Below are 18,037 nucleotides of genomic sequence, written 5' to 3' on the forward strand. Positions count from 1 at the left end.
ACCAGAAATAACAAAACCAAGGTAATTTTTCTCTGTGCTCATTAAAGATGTGATTTTAAGAGGCGGGCCTACGAGCATGAGTGTGCAAGCCGATGTGTGATGTGGAAACTTGAAGCCTCCAGTGAAAATGGACTTCACAGTTAAGTAGGGAACATTTTCTGTGAAGTAGTTAAACATTGATGAGATGCATATTTGCATAAAGATAGATTACACATTAGATTTCTTAATGAGGGAGAATCAGTAGACATGATTTTAAGGAATTTAACAAAATAATAGAGCTTTTATTTTGGAAAAAACGTATAGGAAACACATTATAACTCAAAGTTCAGTGATTTATATATATCTTAAAAATATGTCTTGAGGGGATCTTTAAAGGATATGTTATTTTCAGTTCCATAAAAGGACCAATGCCTGATAAAGCTCATTCCTCTTTACTACAGGCCTCAATTGTTGTCCAAAAAATGATTCAAAACACTAACAGATAATATGTTGCGCTGTTGCTTCTTTTATTAGACGAACATGGGTGTTATTATTTATTCTGAGCCAATCCCAAATACACCCTTCTTGATAAACTCATAATTTTCTATAATTTTATTCTATAATTTTTTCTATTGTACACCCCCACGCCTGCCTTCTGAAAGCAATGCGACGTCCTTGCAGTCATTTGATTTGGTGACTGGAGAGAATAACTTCTTGTAAATTGATTTAAATTATATGGCTCACATATCTATCACCAAATCACTTAATTCAAGTCACGTAAATGTAATTTATATAGTCACAAATCACATATTAATGTCAGAAGGCTTCACAATTTGATCATTTTAAGCAACATACGTCTAGCGACTGACACTGCAAGGAAAACACCCACGCAAACACAACACTGTAGGGAAGAGCTGTGTGTGTGTGCGTGCGTGCGGTGTGTGTGTGTTTGTCGTGCTCCAGCCCTGCCAATGCTGACAGCATTAATATTTCAGCTACAAGGTGGAACAAAGTGGCTCCTGGATTCCCATAACGGACTCGCTCACTCATTTAGATACAAGACACACAGACACCCAGAGAGGCATGAAGACACACAAATGCCCGTGGAAAATACACTCGCACATGCTCACTCATGACACAGTAACACACACAGCTTGTGGCCTGAGAGGGATCGTAGCTGCTATTAAAAATTGATTAGCTGTCATAGTATCATTTTCCCCCAAGGTCAAGTCGCAATCTGTGAGTGTGCATGAATGTGTATGTGCGAAATGCTGGCTGCAGAGATGAAAGAAGTAGAAAAAACTCCCACAGTCCTTCATTGTCATTCAGATATGGAGACGAGCATAGAGGGAAGGGATAAAGGGATGGTAGGGCAGAAGATAAGACTTATCCATACACTAGATAAGAGATAAAGTGAAGATAGAGAGAGGAGAGAGGAGAAAAGAAAAGAGAAAGCTTCCCATATTAGCTTTCACAACATTTTTAGTATTATTTCTGATCCATCTTTAGATATGTTAAACTGTGTGTAGATCAGTTATGATACAGAACTGTTGGTGAAGTGCAGCAGACAGCTTAAGGAAGACAATGTAAGCACTGGGGCAACTGTGACATGGCTCATGTAGCAGCTCTGTGAGGCTGTGCTTTATCTGTGAACTTGATGTTGATGTTAGCATGCTAACATGCCCACAGTCATAATGGTGCTCCAAAAGTGCCATCTTGGTTGACCTTTTAGTAGAGAAAACGTGAGGAAGCGCCCTCTCCAGTGAGAAAAAAAAACGAGATAAAGTGAGTGAGTAAAGTTACTACAATTAATCCTGAGGGGAACATGAATGCCTGAACCAAATTTCATGACAGTCCATGCAGTAGATGTTGAGATACTGGGTTTGAGATTGAGATTCAGTCTGGAGTGTGTAGTGGTGGACTAACGGACAGTGTTATCCCCTAAGCCATATTCTTGTTGTAAAGTCAGACAGGCAGTGTATACAGATAAGGAGGGGAAATCATAATTCCATAATTTAGCAGTCATACAATTATTAGTCAACAGCTGCAGAATGACACTCACTAATATCACTTTCGTGAAGCCCAGAGCTTATAAAACCAATTTCGGACCCAATCATTCTAAATGCATGAAATAAATCAGAAAATGTGCTCTCTTATTAACAAATGACATCTCTTTTAGTCAAGTCCTCGGTATTTTGCATATCTTTAGTTTTCATCTGAGATCAAGTCTGATGTGACTGTGTCACTCTGCAGTTGGTTTTCTAAGTGATAATACATACACAGCTTGATTTCCTCGACTGATACGCATCTCCCCCTGCAGTCAAGGTCTGAATGGAGGCTCCAAGCTGGCTGATTTGATTAAAGTGAGACGGCGCTTACCACCAACATGTACAGAAGACCCTTCTATACAAATAACAGAGGGGAGTTTGAGGTACAGACGCCAGTCAGATAGATTTACTGAGGGATCCTATTTAATTTGACATCCCTAGATGGAAGGAGGCTGAGCTCCCTCTCCCCCTCTCTCTCTCTTTCTCTGTGCAACACTCATGCAAACACACACACACACATGCAGTACATCTGACCTGTGCAGGTTGATTTCCCCTGGCTTTAGCTGTGATGTCTCAATCTGTTTTGTGCCATATTAACATCGGGAAGAACACTAACCCCCCATCACTCTGGCAGACAAGCGCATGTTTTCTGCAGGATGTAATGTATCGTACACACTTCCACCGGGGGCTTTGCTGCTTCCTTGACATCCTTCATTGTACACTCTAATCCTATGAATTTGTGAGCATGCAATTCTGTGTGCACGTGTGTGTGAGTGTGAAAGTGTGCAAATGCCATTTCAGCATGGGGCCGACCCCCACTGCAGGTGACATTTTTACTGGAGAAATGTCACCACAGCCATTTTCTTTCCATATGTTTGCATGAGTGTGTGTGTGTGTGTGTGTGTGTGTGTGTGTGTGTGTGTGTGTGTGTGTGTGTGTGTGTGTGTGTGTGCAGGGTTTGTAGTGTGTGTTTGATTAGGTCTTGGCAAGCCTCAATTGGTTTCACAGGAGAGGCTTGTTATGTTCCAAATACCAGAATATCTTGCTGCTTTGCCACCATGTACTCTCCTTCTTACCCTCCTTCCCGTAATTGCAATGACCACTAATTAGAGAACATTTTGGAAAGACTAATTAAACAGGGAAATGAAAAATTGGCATTCAGAATTCATGAAGTTAAAGCCAGGCGACGGTTAGCTTGGCTTACCTTGGCATAAAGACTGGAATCAGAAACAGCTCGTCTGGTTCTGTCCAAGGTTAGCAAATTCCCAAAGTTCACTAAGTTAATACTTCATATCAGGTTTGTTGAATCCACATGAAAAATGAAGTGTGGTTTAACAGATGGTTATGTTTTAGACATTTTTTAAACCAAATGTCAACCCACTGTGATGTCACCCATTGGTTTGTGGACTACTGTTCTGCTTCCAGTTTGGCTTTACAGCCGTTGCCGTCTTGGTTTTTTGGAGCCAGAGGTGACAATATTTGGATGAGAGGGTTGAACTGGGAAAGTTACGCATTGCTATACCTCTATCCTGATTGGACCTGACCAAGGGCTCAAGGACACGCTGTGGTAACAACTTGTCAAATACAAGATATTCATGCACTAAAGCATAGCTTGCTTTACCATCTACTTTACTCTAACTGGGACCATATTTATTTAACGGACAGACATGAGATTGTATTGATCTTTTAACTCATGGCAAGAAAGAAAATGCACATTTCTATGACGGAAAAACTATTCCTTTAACAATGAAATGAAAGATATGTAAGAAATAGTTTCTTTAAACTTGCTTTTCAGATGCAGCTTTTTTGTCTTCTCCATTTGACACAGTGGATTCGGGATGGGCAGCCTGCCAGCAGGGTAACGGGACGTTATGTACTGTACAATCTGTACAGAGCTAAATGACTGGACACCTTAATCAAAGGTCCGCCATAACACAGATCACACCAGAATGATTACTGTGACAGGTCCACATTACTGTGAAAAGAGAGTTGTCTGACAGTTGTAATGAAAGAGTAGGAGCAGCAGGCATTTGTACACAGCCAGACGGGCCAGACAGGCTAATCACTTCCTTCACAAGATCACAGAAGATCATAGTGGGATGAAACAGAAGCCAGCTTGCTCTAATGAAACAGACGGACTGTGTGAATAAGATGCCTGTGTATGTGGTTTATAATGTGAACTGTATATCTGTAGGGGGGTATAATCTAGGTATTATTTGGCTGTTGGTTGTGTGAGTGCGCTTGTAAATATGTGAGTGTGAATCAGTCTCCCTGACAACTAAGGGGACATCTGTCACCTCCATATGGAGAGAGACGGAGATAGAGGCTCAGAGGAGGGACGAAAACACAACACAAAAAATAATCAGTTGCACAAAAAGACAAATAAAATATGAAACACAACAATGTCATACATGCATTTCTTAAAATAGCATGGATGGAATCTAGATCAAACGCAAAAAACTCAAGAAATGATAAAGAATAACTAATCATTTTTATTGAGTATTTGAGTATTTTCTCTGTGTTTTTTTCTGACTAAAAGTTTGGAGTAAGTAACATTACTATATCTCAATGAGTGGGTGGGTTAAGGCCCTGACACGCCAGTCGTCGGGAGAATTTTCAAGGCCGTCAGATAGCACTTGTCAGCTGCTTTTTGGCTGATTGAGCATGTAGAATTGTCTGCAGCTCATTGGCAAGAAAAATCACTCTGATTGGCTGTTCAGGTAAGCTGATCAATGCACGAAAAGAGAAAAAAAGACACCTAGAGCCTAATGCTGTAACTTCCATGATTTCACAAATTTAGTGTGGTTTCTCCTCATTCAGTATTTCGCCTCTTCGGCTATATTAGCAAGAGTGTTGTCAAAAAATGCTGCTTAATCACAACAACAGTTTGAATATCTGCAAAGAGGCATTTCCTCTCGTGCAGGCGAAGAACGAACAAGCTTGCTTGCCACCGGCTGTAGTCTTTGTGGTGTGTTCAAGTGCAGCTCTTTGGCCAAGACACAGGAGACGTGAGGTGACAGTCGGCCTTCGACACAGCTAGTTCTTAATGTCATTTTGGTATAGCTAATATAGATGTCACACAACACACACATGCATTTTCACACATAACTTAAAATTACACAGTGACGGACAGCACATGTCACGAGTTGTAGCTTTTCTGGTTGATTCCAGCCTTTGTTGCATGTCATGCCCCCCCCCCATTTTCTGTCTGCATCTTCACGATCGACTGTCCAATAAAGGGGGAAAAGAAAAAAAACATAACATAGTGACAAAATACTATATCATCACACATGCAAGGACACGGACAAGAACACGCAGACACAGCATGCACACCTTTGTGCACAAAAACACAACAGGATGTGTGGGGTCCCTTTCCCTCTCTGTGTACGGTAATGGACAGTGCTGTTTGATGTCTGTTTGATTTTGTCCTCCATAGTCATTCATTTTCTATCAGTGTGGACACACAGACACACAGAGTCAGTGAGCCTCTCACTCAAACTGTGGAGGAGGGGGCACTAAAAACTCATTACATGGACGATCAATATTGCACACACTTGAGAAGCATGAACCCCCCCCCCCCCCCCCCCCGCATCCACAACACACACACACGTTTCACCAACGGTGACAGATGACTTTTGTCAGCCTGAGATGTGTTACCATGGTAACCATTAGGCTGCATTCCGATATGGTACAGCAGGGGTGACACACACACACACACATACCAGTACACAGATTCAGATAAAGTGGTCAAGGTCATGAGAAAAGACCACAGCTCAATATTTTAGAATATTTCTGCGCATAAAAACAATTCAGTTTAAAATATAAATCGGTGTTGTCTTTATATATTTTAAATAAAATGTTTCTTAACACTTTTGTGGCCTTCACAAGCCACGAAATTGATCTGTCCCGTAATCAAGTCACAGAAATGAAACAAAAACCTCTGTGCACTAATGACAAATGACTGAAACTTAGACAGTAATTTGGTGTAATAGTAGTAGTAGTAGTAATTCAGGTGTTATGACAGTTGTGTCTTTACGCACGTGCTTAGATCAAGAAGAGGAAGTTGAGTAAGAGATGATATATGAAATAACAAACTTTTAACAGACAAAATGTGTCTGAGACAGTCTCAACTGAGCTGAGACATTTGCTGAACACTGGAAAATGTAATAAATTGGAAACAATCTGTCAGATTTACTTCCATTCAGTGGAAAAACAACAGAAATTCACTCTGTTGAGACAGAACAAAGCGACATGTGAGGCACCACAACCAGGCATCCAGCTACCAAAGTGAGAGATCAAAAATGAATGAATATCCAAAATAATTGGAGGCTTATCAACGCTGTTCTCAAACATGTCCTCCACTATGATCAAGCAAGCACATACATACCCCATATTCTGTGGACTGTGGCCAGTCTTATTTGCTTGACTTATTCTTATTTGCATGAATCAAAAAACTCTTTCGGTAGACTTTGTGGATTTCCCTCCAATCACTACAGCCAAATAGAAGGCATTCTTCCTTTACCTTTCCAAGCCCAGGGGTGTCTTTGATTTTGTTGGCTGCACGGAGAAGGCAGGGTGGAGCCGGGGGAGGGGCCATCAACAGGGCGGCGCTGAAATTGGTGGGGAACAGAGGTGGGTCACAGGACGGTGATGATGATGTAACTGGGGCTGTGACTGCGGCAGTTTTCTGCTTCTTCTTCTTGGACGCTAAGTTCAACTTTTGTGCAGCTCTGAGAGAGAAAAGTCAGGAGAAACAAGAAAGGACAAAGAACAAATTAATACGTTGAAACTACCGTATATACTATATTTCATCCCCGTTAACAACATCATAAACACTAAATGGTTTAAAGGAGATGAGGAAGGACAGGAAGGATTGGTGGCACATGTGCATGCACACATGGGACTATAATTATAGTTGTAGTTAGCCACAATACAACCATGGCAAATATGCTAATTGCAGAATAGAGCTCGATTACACACCCCTCAACACACACACACCCAAACACACACACACACATGCAGACACTGCTGTTTACACATGTAGCAACATCTGGATGGGGAGTGGTTCATTTGCTTTCTTGCCGCACAATTCCCTGAAGCTTTCGGCTGAAAAGGAGCCACCAGATTTTATATTTATTTATACACCGTCTCCTCTTCACTCAGATTCTCTTCACTCGCTCTCTCCTTTTAACTTCAACTTTTCTAAATCTCACTTCTTTCTCCTTCTGTTCTCCTCGCTCTCTCATTTCTCACTCCAACACAGCAGGTTGTTCTCACTGCACAACGCTACTTCACATAATTTTTAAGTGTCAAACTTTTTCTCCTCCCTTTTCTAACTCCCTTTCTTTCTTCCCCAGCAGAAATACCACATATCCATATAACAGGCTGAATTTTCCTGCTGCAGCTGACACGAAAGAAATTTATAGCAAAGAGGAGACAGTAATGACCAAACTGGTGGTGGAAAGTGAAACTTTACTTGAATATTGGCCCTTAGTGCAACTTTATAGTTCTACTTGCCTTCAATTCAGAGGTAAATGTCATACGTTTTAGTCCACTACATTTATCCGACAATATTACTTTTCAGATTAAGATTTTACATTAAAAGTCATCCAAGTTCGTAAAATACTATGCATTATTTAACATTACACTACCGGTTCCCCGGTGTTTAAGGCTTGTGACCCGTTACAAAGAAGAAGTGTCTAGTTGGGGCCCTTTGTCACATTTCAGTTCCACAAAGAGACATTTCATCTCTAAACTTTACATTTTAATTATTGTTGAAGGCCAGAAGAGGTAAAATTCTCCATTTTCACATTTTTTATTCGCGTACCAGAACTTTCTTCGCTCTCCTCAATTAGTCCTCTCACAACCCCCTCACATCCCGACCCCTGGACTAAACTAAACTGTATATAAAGTGGCTCCACCTTGACGTCCTACAACAATAAAATGGCGCAAATATGTAGATGCATCAGTATTAAAGGTGCAATATGTAAGAATTCTAGTTGGAAACATTGAAACATTAACAAAACGTATCAACAGAATGGGAAGAAATAACAGTTTTGATGTTATGATGTCTATGTATTGAGTAAATGAGTATTTTTACATTCTGTATGGGTCGTTTTACTTATGATCTGAGTACTTCTTCCACCACTGCCAAGGGCTATAATTTACTCTGTCTGTCATGGTACAACTGAAGTGTTTGTCTACATGATTTTAGCCTGGTCAAATGTAGGTTTGCTATCTTATTCTGGGCTTTGTTGTGTTATTATTGATCACCACTTGTGACCATCAACCTGTCTGTCAAGTAGAAATATATTTATACTTGGTAACAGAGCCTGAGCACAAAACCCAATGACAGGCTGAGTAGTTAATCATATATAGATAACAAATTATGTAGATGTATAGGTAATAATGCGTTATTTTTATTTTAATTAAAGCTCAACAGAATACACACTGACCATGGCTGAGCAGAAAGGCAGAGAGAGGTTAAGTTAGAGCAATCTTGGGGGAAACCCAGAGACAGTAAATCTGCAGACAGTAATTCACCTCCAGTAAGGACATTTATTGTCATTGGTAAAAAATATTCGCATGTGTCAGTGTGATTCCCTCTCTGGGATTTATGCAACCGCAATTCAAACCAGCAGATTCCCTGACAATCTGAGTTACACGCAGCAGCAGTATTAACGATACGATGAAATAAAAGAGCTCTAAAACGGCTCCGGCAGGGATTCCTGCTCTGTTCCACTTTAATCTATCCTCACATATATTTCTATGATTTTAAAGAGAGAGCGAAAAGACCTTGCGCCCTGACACGCTCTCTGTCAAAGAGCCATATTCTCACACCATTGGCTTTCAATTAACTGCAGCAGGTTACAGAAATGAGACTGAGGTGGGGTGGGGGGTGAAAGAGAGAGAAATGGAAGAGAGGGAGGGACATTGAGACGGGAGGAAGGGGAGATGTGGATCCAGTGACCCATAGAACGACGAAGCGTTTCACCGTTTGACTAGCTCTCCCTGGAGATTTGTGTGTGAATCTGTGTGTGTTGGTGTGTGTGTGTGTATATATACTGTATGAAACAAAGCTACACAGGAAGGCCGCTAATTGGTTTTTCACTGTGCTCGAGCTAAGCCTACATGCTTATTCCATCAAAAATACAAGTTAAATGCTCCAAAACCTCCCATGTAGCATGAAGATACAGCTGCAGTAGATTATTAAAAAGCTGTTTCAGATGAGGGAATTTAAGGTATCATAAAGATTATAATGGTATAAGTCATGACTGTGGATTGATTTTTACAAATAGGAGGAACAGATAAGATGTGAATTAAAATCTGCCAATTGGTTTCTATGTAACAATGGAAACAACAGGCTGCTGCAGCTGCTGCAGCTGCTGCAGTGGTGATTCTTGTACAATGCGACATGGCTATGATGGATTCATGAACAGCGCCTCTGCTGCTGGAGATTCCTACTTGCTCCCTGGGCAGAACATGTATTATTTATTTTGTGTGTTATTGTTTTGATAATACATCCTTCTATTTGTATGTATGCATTCGTACTATTACCCTCTTGTTGTGCTTGCTCACTCTGCCTGGTTTAATCTATGGCACAATTCAAGCATGGCAGACACACACATTCACACACACACACACACACACACACACACACACACACACACACCACCTAATTGGTAGCGTTTAATGACAAGTGGCCTGGGATTTGGCCGAGTGGATCTATTCCAATCTAACCCTAAAGTGAAGGACACTTGTTTGCCATCCATCTCCTCTATCCCACCATCCATCAGCTCTTCATCTGCCTCCACCATGCTTTTATTTGCCTTCCCCCCTTCATTCCTACACTCTTCTCCATCCTTCACTTCCCTCCTATTCTTTCCATTTTAAATCCCCCCCACTCTGCAATCATCCCTTCATCGTTCCCTATATTTTATCCCTGTCTACCTCATTATTTTTATCCTTTCATCCATCCTTCTCCCTTTCCATATATCCACCCATCCATCCCTCCAGCCTTCCTTACATGTATTGATCCCTCCATCCATCCGTGCCTCTCTTCCCCTCGGTCCCTCGATGTGTCTCTCTCTCGTTAAAAAGCAGCACGGGTCACAAATAGTCCAGCAACTCACATGCTGATGCTTTGTTTTCCTCTTCCCTCCACACAACTACAAACACTTTCACCTGTACAGGATGGACCCACTTGAAACACACAGAGCTGATTTATGACCGGTGTCTCTGGGCTGTGTTGTTGGCTCAGTAGCTAATTACATTCTATTTAACAGGCCATCAGTGGAGGGAGATATAGGCCGAGACAGAGAGTGATGGTGTGTGTGTGTGTTTGTGTGAGTGAGTGCGTGTGTGTCAGGGGGGTCAGTAAGACTGCCATGGACAGAGCACTGGCTTAACTGACACTATCTAATCGACACATACACATCGACCCCACTTTACACACTTCCTGCTCCTTATTGAGACACCATCTTACATGCTACTCTGCAATAGCACACTAGCCTGAACAATGAAATATTATTACATGGCTGTGCTCGACATGGAGTCAAGATGGCCACATGATACTTCCTGCTCATGTGTATTATAACATACATGTCACATGCTGGTCTGTGCTAACTGATAGATAAAAATATAGAATGGGTTGTACGATATTTAAAAAAAAAATCATAATGTGATTTTGTTGAGAGACAATGCAAGACTTATTATGCTTTTGTGTTGTAGAGGTTCTTGTGCATGTAAAAGGTCTTGAGAGTTAAAAAGCCCAAAGTCTACATCACTGGGAGCTGCTTTCCCACAGAAAACACTGCTAATGAAGTGTCTATAAACGCCTCCTCGGTAGTCCTGGCTTTAATTCCATTACTTTTTGACATCACCATGTCTCACATTTGCATAATTTATGCCTGCATTCACAGTAGAAGTGATACTAACTCGAAGCTTAAAACATCACACATTTTACCTTTATCAAAAAACTGCAGCTCCTGCAATTTGGATATTGCATTGCATGATATTGGGATTTCAATAATATCTCAATTAATTGTGCAGCACTACATAGAATAGTTGCCCTCCCAGTAACTTAAAAACAGCGCAACCACTTGGACAGCAAATGTGCTTCTTCTTCTCTGTCAAAATAAAAGACAACTGCTTTCAATTACTATTAAAGGACAAATGAGCAAAGAAAAAAAACCCAGAAAAAAACCTGATGTGATCAGGCAGTTGATATGGTAATTTGTTTACCATCAGCCATCAATCAACCATTATGATTGCTGCCTAATTAGTGGCTAATTATCATTTGATGGACTACTTCTTTTAAAGGAAAGAAGAAGAGAAGCAGCAAGAGGTAAAAAGAGCCAGAGAAAGAGACGACATTCTCCCCGTCTCGCATTCATGCTCCATCCAAAATAACAACGCCTTCCCAATTCACTGAAATCACTTGGGACCTATTCATTTACTCCGCTACACACACACACACACACACAATGCCAAATCCCCAAAGATCCAATCCTTGGAGCATGCAGTAAAAAAATTCCTTCACTGATAGAAACTCCCTTCCCCCAGTGAGGGAGTGTGTCCACACACACAAATGCACATACACATGCACACCCACACCCCGGCATGTACAGCATGTCTCTATCCTCTACACCGTCCCCAGAGGGCCACTGCAGCACCGAGAAGATGGAGCGCTACTGTGCCCGTGTGACATATTCACAGACAGATCTGTACTAATGAAAGATATTACTCTCCTGCACATTAGCAGAGGTAAAGAAAAGGTCAGTATGGAGACTGTGTGGTGAGAAGAGAGGTATAACAGAGCAGAAGGGCAGGAGGAAAGGAGTGGAAGAGTGAAAGAGAAAGCAATTACAGACTAGAGGAGGATGAAGGAACAAGAGAGAGGGGATAGAAAGAGGAAGGGATCAGGTGAGAGGAGATGTGCTGGACACAGGGATTTTGTTGTGTGCAGACAGTGAGCAAGACGGAGATTTGTGTGTGTGTGTGTGTGTGTGTGTGTGTGGGTGGGTGGGTGAGTGTGTGCGTGTGTGTGTGTGTAATAAGAATGTCTGTATGCAGGCCACGTCTGAGACTAAAGACCAAGACAGCCATGGGATTTACCAGCACTGCATGGCTGCATCCATGGACCATAAACACACACACACACACACACACACACACACACACACACACACACACACACATTGCCATTACCAGAGTCAAAAATAAAAGGTGACAGAGTGTACATTGCTAATTAAACTGAAACCCAACACACACAAACACACACACACACACCAATGACAGGAAAAAGCAGACAAATTGTGCATGTTAAGTTTTTAGCTGCAAACAAAACAAAACACACTGATTTTAAGGCAAAATTACACATCGAGCTTCAGTAATTTTACAGCCTGACACAGGAGAGAAAGACTGACAGCTAGACACACACACACACACACACACGTTGACACACACATGCTGGCACACATATCCACAGACAGCGACACCCGCACCATTAAACCAACCATGCTCTTTCACTTGAAAGGTTAATGCTAATAAATCAGCCCAAAGACAGCTGGCTGTATGTTTGCAGTGTCAACCAGATGTGTGTATGTGTGTGCGTGTTTGTGTAAAATGGCCTTGTTACCTGACAGTTCAGGGGGTCAAAGAAAGAAAGCTAAAGACAGAGTGCGTGCACATGCGTTTGTGTGCGCTCCCATATAATTTACGAGTTGCGCCCGGTCACAGGTGCTTTGAAAGACAGACAGCACTGTGTCTGCTACACTGAAGCGCGTCACTCATACATCAAACACAGACAAACACACATTGCATTAGCTGCAGATTTTGATACGCAAAAGGCAAGAATGTGCACAACAGAGAGGAGAAGAGAGAGGAGACGTGTGAAAGTCATCCGTATCATTTAAAATGTGATTTAAAGCAGCTCATTAGATACGACATCTCAGCAATACTTCAGACACTGTGACACACTCATAGTCTTGTGTTACCCATGAATAATTTACTCATTCATTTTCAGCCTGCCATGTTTATTCATCAATAATTTACCCATATTACCCGTGTCTTATTTATGTCGTGTCGCTCTGCATTTCTCTAGATTTGATTACACAGCTCATCGACGACTGCTGACTGGATAGATTTATTGATAAACACAACAAAAGTACGCTTATGCGCAATAATATAACAGTACATGATAGTAGTAATTTTCCCACCATCTTCATCTGTCAACATCTTACAATGCAGTTGTTTGCATGCATGTTCTTTCATTCTTTCTGCTGTATTAGATAACTTTAGTGATGTCAGCATGACAGTCAGAACTTGGGATGTCTGGCCTCAAACCCAGGATTAACTAAACCCAGGATTAATTAAACCCAGGATTAACTAAACCCAAGGATTAACCTTCCACAAATGAACAAGTAAAATACATCTCAAATCCTTGTTTTTACTGAAATTACCATGCTCAACATTCTCTGCAATACTGATTCTTCTAGTCCCTATTATGCTGCTAAATCCTAAAAACGTAATCCTAGTGGGATTAAACAAAATAAGGTAGCACTGTGTTAATATAGTATTGTATGATTCATTGGACTTCACATTATCTATAGATCTCAGGTGACTATATGAGCCCTCTTCACATTTGGTATCAACGTGCGTCCGATCACAAGTGGACAGCTCTAAGTACAGGAACACAACACCAACTCAACTGACATCATCCGTGAAACAAGAAGAGGAAACCACAACAACAGGCAGAATAGATTTCAGTGTGATTTTCCATGTAGTTTACTGTAATGTAAATGATGTGTTTATGCTCTCTTAACACCTGCTATTGTTAGCAGCATCTGCAAGCTCATTACAACACAAGCTCAGCAGACACATCAGATGATTCGGAGACATTTTGCAAAAAACATTTCATTATTGCACCTGACTAGATTAATTAATTGAGAAAGCAGAAAAATTCCAGATGTCAATTATCATTTAATTAATTGTGCAGCCCCTCCTGACCATTAATATGAGAAACTTGAGAAATGGAAATCATCTCCCTGGCATGCATCCACAGTGTGACAGACTCCAGGGGCCAAATGTATGAACCATGCGTTCACACGAAATTCACTTATGCCACTTTCCACGCATGTTTCCGAATATATAAAAATCTATGGGCGGTGAGAATGTGCATACTGGTACGGTCTTTAACGCACTGCGTACTATGCATGCAGTCTTTTCAGTCGGATTATTGTGATGTTGAGAGTTGGCAAAAAAGGATAAGAAAAGTGTGAATTAGCTCTTTATTCAGAGCTGTTTTTTCACTAAATTGTGTTACGATTACATATATAGTTTAAAAAAAAAACTTTACTATGATCACACAGTGATGTGTGAGTTGTTAACCTTGTTTTTTTCCGTCTTCTATAAATATGTTTGTCATTATGCATTAAGATAATTATAATGATAATGATTTTTATGTAAATAAACAAATAAATACATTAATTTTATATACGTAAAAAAGATTATTTTCCTGTATTATTGGGGAGTAACAATCCTTCAGGTGTGAACTATTATCAGGTCCTTTAGACAGCACTATATAAGGGCTGGGGCCGTTCAGGGACCATACTGATGTTCTGACCCATGATGCTGACCGCTCATCAAGCGGAGAGAGAGCGGGGATCCTCTCTTCTCCAACAGCAGCTCGCACTCTCTCATTGTTTGCAGAGTGGCACCTCTTGGCCTCTCACTTGAAATCAGAGTTAGTGTCACTTTCTGCCATTTCACTTACTTCATTTTGTTGCTAAAGCCAGAACTCCAAATAATACTCTTTATCACCCGTCAGTTTGATCAGCCATTACTTCAAGTTCATGGTCCGTAAAATTACGGTTCCTGTTCTTCAACTGCTTCTTTGCTTTTCACATTTCTCCTCATCACTAAAGTAAATTCTGGCCCTTTATATGCAAACCAAGTAACTGGGGGCATGTTTAGAGCCATTATAGTGAATTGTGGGGATGGTCAGGGATGTGCACATGCGTAAAATTTCAGGATGACTGAGATGTATGAGGAAAAGACACGTGGGAACATACGTACGTGGGGTTTTATAAATCTGCCGAAAAGACCGTGTATGTGTGTTTTATACGTTTGGCCACAGATGTGTATGGCGAGTTCTGAATGTGCAGCTCTGATCTTATTGCACCTTACCTGGCAAAGAAGGAGGCAGCAGCAGAGGTGGTGGTGGAGGGTGCCGTCGTGGTTGCAGCCGGAGTGTGTGAGGGAGAGTTTGTGTGTGATGATGATGAGTTTGTGTGTGAAGGAGAGTGTGTGTTGTAGCGGTTCAGGGCAGCCTCGGTCAAACCTTCTCTGGAAGCCTCAGAGACCATCTGGGAGATCTGATGAGAGACAGAGAGATTCAAAATGTTTACTCCTGAATACAAGTGACATGTTTTCTGTGTGTTGTAGTTTGTTTTGCGAGCAACTAAAGACAGAAAGAGTCGACTTCCATCACCCCTCCTTTTCTTCTCTTTTCCACCAAGACAGCTTTTACAGGAGGTTTTTCTGATGACACACACACACACACACACACACACACACACACACACACACACACACAAACTACAGTATGCTGCAGTATATCTCTTCCCTTGTCTTTCCCACACCCATTTGGTTTCCTGCTGAAGAATATAAACCATTAATGTGTGTATTCTGTGTGTGTGTGTGTGTGTGTGTGTGTGTGTGTGTGTGTGTGTGTGTGTGTGTGTGTGTGTGTGTGTGTGTGTGTGTGTGTGTGTTTGGCAGACAGTCAGAAGATAAGCTCTCTAGTGTTCACAGTGAACCAGCAGCAGAATGTTGTCTGGGTCCCTATTAGACCGAAACTAATAAACAAACACACCCTCCTGTCTTCTCCTTCACCCTTCCCTTCTTTTCCATCTCTCTCTCCACTCGTTTATATTATTATGCTTCTAACCAATTCAATTTCATTCTCTCTGTCCCTTTGCTCTGCCATCTTAAGCTATTCACATTCACCCTTTATTATTGGATCATCCTTCCTGGCATTTGTCCTTTATTAGATCGTATGCAGGGTTGAAAGGACAGCGAGGACGGAGAGAGAGACTTCTGAACTTTGAGAAATGAAAATGACTTTTTCATCAGATTTACTGCAACAACTTTTGCCGTTATTACACGGATGATAGTGTTGATATAGACAGGAAATTTGGAGAAAGAAAGAAAGAAAGAAAGAAAGAAAGAAAGAAAGAAAGAAAGAAAGAAAGAAAGAAAGAAAGAAAGAAAGAAAAGGGGAACGACAAAGGTCCCTGGGCGGACTTGAACAATCCAATTATATGGAATGTGCCTTAACCACCGGGTCACTGGATGACCCCCATCTATCTACATGTGACTGTGTAGGAATCTGACAGCGTAACCAAAAATGTAAAATTTGTATGTATCCATGATGCAACCACTAACAAAAGAAAGCACATTTCAGCATTCCCTGTCCGACATCTCCTATCTGGTCTTCTTGTCAATATAAACAAAGATTTAAAGGTTTAGTTGCTTACATACTGTGTGTGTCTGTGTGTGTGTGTGTGTGTGTCTTTGTTAGGTGTACGGTGTCAATATGAGCCTGTTTGTGGGTTGTGTTTGAAGTTATCTTACGTCAGATTCATAAGATGCTTGAAACCTACACACACACACAGAGAGAAATACATGTATATAACACATACATTGGCTTTGTGTAAGTGTGTGTGTTGTGTTTGTTTGTCGCTGTGTGCAGTGTGTATTGGTGTGTATGTGTAGGCGTGAGTGTGTGTGTGTGTGTGTTCGTAGCCGACCCATTTGTGAAATAGATATGGATTATTGATTATAGTTCTTTATGTGCTGCCAGCAGCCAGACAGCAGAGCACCTATATCATTACCCACGCTCCAATAAAGGAACTATAGCCTGTGTGAGAGTAAATCTGCGAGCATGTATATCTATTGTGAGAATGCCTATGCGTGTGTCTGCACCTCTCTGCACCTGTGTGTATCTGTGTGTAAATCAGCTGCATTGCGCGTATATTTACTGCTGAGGGCTCCTGAGGTCCAAGCACGCAGCTCAGTGCCTTGATAAATCACCTATTGTAAATGAGATGCCTCTATAGTTTATATACCATTCTCCCTGTGCATTTACATTCATTTCAAATGCACAGACGTAGCTCGCTGCCCCTGCATTATTGAAGGAGTCGTGAACATATGGAGTAAAGGTTCAGGGAGCTACATGGAATACCTGTGCATTTGTGCTGGTTACTCATTTATCCTGATAATGGGAAGAGGAAAACTACCTGCACAGTGAAGGAGAGGGTTATTATGTGAGCTGAAAACTGGAGTGTGGTGGCCAGCAGATCAGACCACAAGGGCTGAACAGACTTTAGACTATAGAGACAGAGCAAAGCACGCCATACTCCAAAAACCACACCACCGCATGTAACCAAGGGCTGAAACACAAACGAAATGTGTCTGAAAATGTACAAAAAGCATCGTAGCAGTTGTGTACTCCCTCTTGTTGTGTGATTATTCAGGCACAACAGTCACTTTTTGGCTCCAAGCAGCTGTTAATGCTGATAACAACAGATTGATATCATTCCTCTCACAGCCAACTTCCAAGTCATAAAGAAATTTGCTAAAACACAGAAAGAAATAATTTAGCTGTCGGTTAGCAAGTTACACCACAGAGATTTCTTAGAAAGCTACAAACAAGCTAGCAAAGTCCTTGATAACGTGGAGTTCAACAAATGACTCAACAACAAACCAATAACATCGCTAAAAGCATTTGACAGGAGTAACACTTTTACCAAGAAAAACAAATGTATTAAAGTTTTTTAGCAGAGATTATTACAAATCAAAATGCTCTTTGTACACACGCATACTGATAGGATCCCCCAAGTTTTCCATTTTCTTCCAGCTGATGGCTTTTGTCTTCTTAAAGGTTCAGTTTTTCGGTTCTACAGCTTATAAAAACATAGTTTGGTTTCTTTACACAAATGGTAGTG

The 18,037-nt window shown here is 41.1% G+C and overlaps 1 protein-coding gene across 1 annotated transcript in view; it reads right to left on the reverse strand.

The window, feature by feature from the left end:
• The window catches only part of kif26ba (kinesin family member 26Ba), an 83,951-nt gene that overhangs the window by 31,196 nt on the left and 34,718 nt on the right, over positions 1–18,037 (reverse strand). Inside the window, exons 4-5 of the mRNA XM_073463739.1 lie at positions 15,216–15,403; positions 6,550–6,757 (exon numbers count right to left, since the gene is read on the reverse strand). Of these exons, the coding sequence (XP_073319840.1) occupies positions 6,550–6,757; positions 15,216–15,403 (396 nt within the window). The remainder of the gene's footprint in view (positions 1–6,549; positions 6,758–15,215; positions 15,404–18,037) is intronic.

This window comes from Pagrus major, chromosome 4 (assembly GCF_040436345.1).
Source record: "Pagrus major chromosome 4, Pma_NU_1.0".
NCBI classification, from domain to species: Eukaryota; Metazoa; Chordata; class Actinopteri; order Spariformes; family Sparidae; genus Pagrus; species Pagrus major.